This window comes from Somniosus microcephalus, chromosome 1, assembly GCF_052327205.1.
Source record: "Somniosus microcephalus isolate GS21.2 chromosome 1, FLI_Smic_1.0, whole genome shotgun sequence".
Taxonomy (NCBI): domain Eukaryota; kingdom Metazoa; phylum Chordata; class Chondrichthyes; order Squaliformes; family Somniosidae; genus Somniosus; species Somniosus microcephalus.
This window is the reverse complement of record NC_140987.1, coordinates 178,460,203-178,466,202: the sequence shown is the minus strand read 5'-3', so window position 1 is coordinate 178,466,202 and position 6,000 is coordinate 178,460,203. Positions and strand designations below refer to the sequence as shown.

The following is a 6,000-nucleotide window of genomic DNA, read 5'->3' as shown; positions in this document are numbered from 1 at the left end:
GGTCATAAATATAAGATAGTCACTAATAAATCCAATAGGGAATTCAGGAGGAGTTTCTTTACTCAGAGTGGTAAGAATGTGTAATGTGCTACCACATTGAGTAGTTAGGGCGAATTGTATAGATGCATTTAAGGGGAAGCTAGATAAGCACAAGAGAGAAAGGAATAGAAGGATATGCTGATGGGGTTAGATGAAGAGCCGAATAGCCTGTTTCTGTGCTGTAACTCCTATGTAACTATGTACATCAGTCAGGCATATCAAAATTAACTTGTTGAGAATCTTCGGTGAAGGATCAAGCCCATAATGTAGGTTATTACCATGGTTGAAAAGACTGAGAGAATGATAAAATTATTATTCTTCCTATTCTTTTCAAATTTGGTGTCCTGCATTCACCTAGGTTTCTCTTTTTTTTAAATAGTTAATTTTGGAAAATTAGGTCAAACAAAAAGCATTGACCAAATGACAGTAAACTTGGGTTTTAAAGTCCTGTTGCAGAAGGAAGGCACTCACTCTTGCTGGAATATGTATCTCCATCATTTGCCCAAATAATCACTCGTCTGTATGCTTAGACAACAACTGTTGCCAGGCTGTTCGATCATGGGGCAGCCTCATAACTGAGTCTAATCATGTCCTCATCCAATGTCTGCATATCTACTTGTTTGGAATACTGGATAAGGATTAGAAATGGAACCCCAGGTGATTTTCCATCTGACTATTCTGGAAGGACTCCTATATAGTGACCCAGGGATCAACCTGGGACTTTTCATGGTGTGTTTGGCTCACTACCATACCATACACTACACTGTCAAAAGTCCATTTAAATACATTTCATTTAAACCTTCCATTCAAATTTCTAACTTTGCTAGAATCTAGATCCTCACAGTTAGATTTAAAAAAAAAAAATGATTTATGCTCTTGTGTTGATCCAACAGATTGAGTAATTTTTTAATCTAAATTAAAACCATCTACCGAGGAATAAATGCCGCCTTTGTATTTTCAGATATTCAGCTTTACCATAGTGAATCACTTGAATTGATGCTGCGAAGATGGGCTAAATTAGAAAAGGACGTCAAAATGAAGAATGGGCGTTATGATATCAGCAAAATTCCTGATATCTACGACTGCATAAAATATGATGTTCAGCACAACAGTTCTCTAAAACTGGACAACACAATGGAACTGTACAAGTTATCAAAGTCATTGGCTGACATTGTCATACCTCAGGTAATGAACAACATTGGGCTAGATTTTCGTGGAGCCGTCAGGTGGGGTTTCAGGCGTGGGGGGGGGGGGGGGGGGAAATCCCGAATTTGGGGGGTCCCGACACCATCCTGCTCAAAACCCCGCCCCACGTAAGTTTCAGGGGCGGCGGGTACCCGCCCCGCACTGGGACCCGCCGAAACCAGGCGGGAAGGGATTAGTGCCAATTAACTGCCTGTTAACAGGCAGTTTTTAGCCTAATCCCTATTTTGAGGGGTTTTGTGTGGGTTTCCCGACAGCTCCAAACCATGCCAGATTAGAGCAGGCGGGCCGTCGGGTTGAAGGAGTTGGAGGGGTCGCAATGTCGGTGCTCGGATGTCGAAGTCGGCGGGTCAAAAACCAGAAAGGGGAAGTCCCGCCTTCTTCCCGACAGGTTCGGGAAAATCTACCCCATTATGTTTCTATAGATAGTTCTATGTTTCAGTAGATAGATTTCTAGACACAGAAGGCATCAAGAGGTATGGGGAGAGAGGGGGAATCTGGTATTGAGATCGAGGATCAGCCATGATCACATTGAATGGTGGAGCAGGCTCGAAGGCCCGAATGGCCTACCCCGCTCCTATTTTTCTATGTTTCTATTTTGCGGAACCTAATTTGGCCTCCTTTGTTCCTATATGAGGAGGATGTGATAACTGCTATTTTTCCCTTTATTTTCTACTTTTGCTGCTTTCCCCTCCCATGGGCCATCCACTTCTTGTGGGATCTTGCTGTGTGTAAGTTGGCTGCTGTGTTTGCCTACATAACTGACTATACTCAGAATAATTGATTGGCTATGAAGTACCTTGGAATGTCCTGAGGATGTTGTTACATAAATGAAAGTTATTTCCTACTTACTCATTGAAGTTGTTACTACAGTTACATAGGTTACATTATTTGCTTTTCTTGATAAGAACTCTGGTGAGGCAATCCTTTTTAAAAACAGTGGAGAAAGGGAAAGTAATTTGTGTCACAACATTGCAAACAAAAAAGCTTAGGACTTACTAATTTAAAAAAGCTTAAAGGGGTAGCACTTTCTCCACTGGGGGTTTGGGCATTCCCAAATGATGTGTGCGAGATGTCTCTGAACAGTGAAGATGACACTACAATGACTCTACCATCTAGTTAATTCTCAGTTTCCTGAAATATACATTGCAGGGTATGGTTCTGCAGTCTCCATTCAATTTTCTTCTAATTGTGGCACAAATTGGAGAAGTACGAATTATACTTTAATGAGTTAGTGAACAAATTGAATAATACAATGAATTAGAAGTTGTCAACCCATTTTATAAGATTTACACATTTCTTCATTTTATTGACTATTAATTTCATTTTTTTTAGGAATATGGCATCACCAAGGCTGAGAAACTGGATATTGCCAAAGGCTATTGTACTCCTTTGATAAGGAAAATTCGTTCTGACTTGCAAAGAACTCAGGATGATGATACTGTTAACAAACTCCATCCACTGTAAGAGATTATTTACAGTAATTCATTTTCTAAATGCTTAAGACTTTGCTATGTTAAACTACCTTGCACTTTGTTATGTTAAACTCCATCTGTCATTGCTCTACTCACTTGCTTAATTTATAACCTCTTGCAACTTTCTGCTTTCTTCACAGTTCACGAATCCACCCCCCACCCCACCCCCAAGTTTAGTATTAACTACAAACTTTGATATACTCTCCTCTATAGGACTGAAAAGTTGGGGCATTGATCCCTGGGAGAATACCACTTTTATTCCAACGCTTTTCCTTCTACTTTGCAACCAATTTCCTGTCCATATCACAAGACTGCCTCCAGTACCATCAACCACTACCTCTGGGTTGAGGGCAGCAAATAACTTTCTTAACAGATATAGCCAAGAAAGTTCATTTCATCCATTGACAAAAATCAACACTAAGCTAAAGAAGGATATATTGGCCTGTAATTTGCGGTCAGTGGCAAAGCGACAGCGATCACCGCTGACCTCAAAGCTTCCCGCAGAGATCTCGCGATCTCTTTGGCGAGAACTTTAGCTTCCTCGATGTGAAATTGATTGTAGCATTGTCAAAAGGGGAACTCCACCAAAGAGCAGCAGTGATGTCATCAAGCTGTCTAAGCAGCCAATCACGTTGAAGAATTCTCAGAACAAACCAGGAAATGAAACGCACTGATTATTTGCACTTTTTAAATTGTTAGAGAGTGAAATAAAGATTGAGACATATACATGGGCTTAAGGTAGAAGCTGAAATATCATGAACAAACTTTAAAAAAAAAAATTTTTTTTTTTAAATCTAGTAATTTTTATCATCATGGAGAAATTTGACATTCCACAAATATAAAATATAACATTTGTTTTGCTGTTAAAACCCCAGGTACACCTATTCCAACAAGTCTTAACATTTAATGGGTCAGGCAGCATTTGTGGAGAGAAACGGAGTTAACATTTCAGGTCGATGACCTTTCGTGAGAACTGGAAAAAATGTAGAGATGTAACAGATTTTAAGCAAGTGCAGGGGCAGGGAAAGGGGGGGGAGGGGAAAAAAGTACAAAAGGGAAGGTCTGGGATAGGCTGGAAGGCAGGAGAGATTAAATGACAAAAGGTATGGTAGTACAAAGCAGAAGGAGATGGTAATGGGACAAGTAAAGAAACAAAAGATGAGTCTAGAAGAGGTGTAAATGGGAATGGCAGAATCATTAACAGCTGCCATGTGAAAAAATAGGGGCCGAGGTTATGGTGTGAAATTGTTGAACTCTTATGTTGAGTCCAGATGGCTGTAAAGTGCCGCCTTCTTAGGCAGTCCCTCGGAACCGAGGATGACTTGCTTCCACATTAAAAATGAGTTCTCAGGTGACGGATTAGTCCAATGCGGGACCTACAGTCTCTGTCACAGGTGGGGCAGATGGTGGTTGAAGGGGCAGGTGGGTGGGGTGCTTGGGTTGACGTGCGCTCCTTGCGCTGCCTGCGCTTGGCTTCTGCTTGCTCCCGGCGAAGTTCGGCGCCTTCCTGGATGCTTCTCCTCCACTTTGTGCGGTCTTGGGCCAGGGATTCCCAGGTGCCGGTGGGGATGTTACACTTTTTCAAGGAGGCTTTGAGGGTGTCCTTGAAGCATTTCCTCTGCCCACCTGGGGCTCTCTTGCCGAGCCGGAGCTCTGAGTAGAGCGTTTGTTTTGGGAGTCTCGTATTGGACGTGCGGACAATGTGACCTGTCCATCAGAGCTGATCGAGCGTGGTCAAAGTTTCGATGCTGGGGATGTTGACCTGAGCAAGAACACTGACGTCGGTGCGCCTATCCTGCCAATGGATTTGCAGGATCTTGCGGAGGCAGCGTTGGTGGTACCTCTCCAGTGCTTTGAGCTGCCTGCTGTACATGGTCCATGTCCCTGAGGCATACAGCAGGGCTGCTCTGTAGACCATAAGCTTAGTGCCGGGTTTGAGGTCCTGGTCTTCAAACACACTCTTCCTCAGGCGACCGAAGGCTGCACTGGCACACTGAAGGCGGTGTTGGACTTCGTCGTCGACGTCTGCCCTTGTTGACAGTAGGCTCCCAAGGTATGGAAAGTGGTCCACATTGTCCAAGGCCTTGTCGTGGATTTTGATAATCGGGGGGGGGGGGGTAGTACTGTGTGGCGGGGGCAGGTTGGTAGAGGACCTTTGTCTTATGGATATTTAGTGTAAGGCCCATGCTCTCGTACGCTTCGGTGAAGGTGTTGACGATGGTTTGGAGTTAGTGAGCGCAGACGCAAGCATCGTTGGCATACTGTAATCCGACGACAGAGGATGGGACGACCATTGATCTGGACTGGAGGTGACGGAAGTTGAACAGTTTCCCGTTTGTTCTGTAAATTAGCTTCACTCCAGCAGGGAGCTTACTGAGGGTGAGATGGAGCATTGCAGCAAGGAAGATCAAGAAGAGCATTGGTGTGATGACACAGCCTTGCTTGACCCCGGTTCGTACGTGAATTGGGTCTGTGGTGGAACCGTTGGTCTGGATCACGGCTTGCATGTCGTTGTGAAGCAGGCGGAGGATGGTGACAAACTTTTGAGGGCAGCCGAATTTGAGGAGGACACTCCATAATCCCTCACGGTTGACAGTGTCGAAGGCCTTTGTGAGATCAAAGAAGGTCATGTACAGTGGTTGGTGCTGTTCCCTGCATTTCTCTTGTAATTGACGTGTGGTGAAGATCATGTCCATTGTGCCCCTTAGTGGGCGGAATCCACATTGTGACTCTGGGAGGAGCTCTTCAGCCACTGGGAGAAGGCGATTGAGGAGGATTCTTGCAATGACTTTCCCTGTAGCAGACAGCAGGGAAACTCCTCTGTAATTACTGCAATCTGACTTGTCACCTTTCTTGAAGATGGTCACGATTACGGCGTCTGAGATCCCCTGGCATGCTCTCCTCCTTCCAGATAAGAGAAATGAGTTCATGAATTCGCGCCAGTAGTGCTTCTCCGCCATGCTTTAGTGCCTCGGCGGGGATTCCATCTGCTCCTGAGGCCTTGTTGTTCTTCAGTTGTCGGATGGCCTTTTCAACCTCATGCCGGGCTGGGGTTGTGCTGAGATGGTGGCGGGTAGCATGCTGTGGGATGGAGTTGAGGACACTCACGTCGAAGACAGAGTCTCGGTTAAGGAGATCTTCAAAGTGCTCCTTCCAGCGGGCACTGACTGCCTCTCTGTCCTTGATGAGTAACTCTCCGTTCTTGGCCCGCAGTGGGGTAGGGCCGTAGGTGGTCTTGACTGTGCTAAAGAATCCACACACGTCGTGGTTGTCGGCTAGCTGC

The 6,000-nt window shown here is 44.8% G+C and overlaps 1 protein-coding gene across 1 annotated transcript in view; it reads left to right on the top strand.

The window, feature by feature from the left end:
- The window catches only part of ppip5k2 (diphosphoinositol pentakisphosphate kinase 2), a 207,207-nt gene that overhangs the window by 100,021 nt on the left and 101,186 nt on the right, over positions 1-6,000 (top strand). The window contains 2 exon segments of the mRNA XM_085987698.1: positions 1,001-1,224; positions 2,578-2,705. Of these exon segments, the coding sequence (XP_085843824.1) occupies positions 1,001-1,224; positions 2,578-2,705 (352 nt within the window).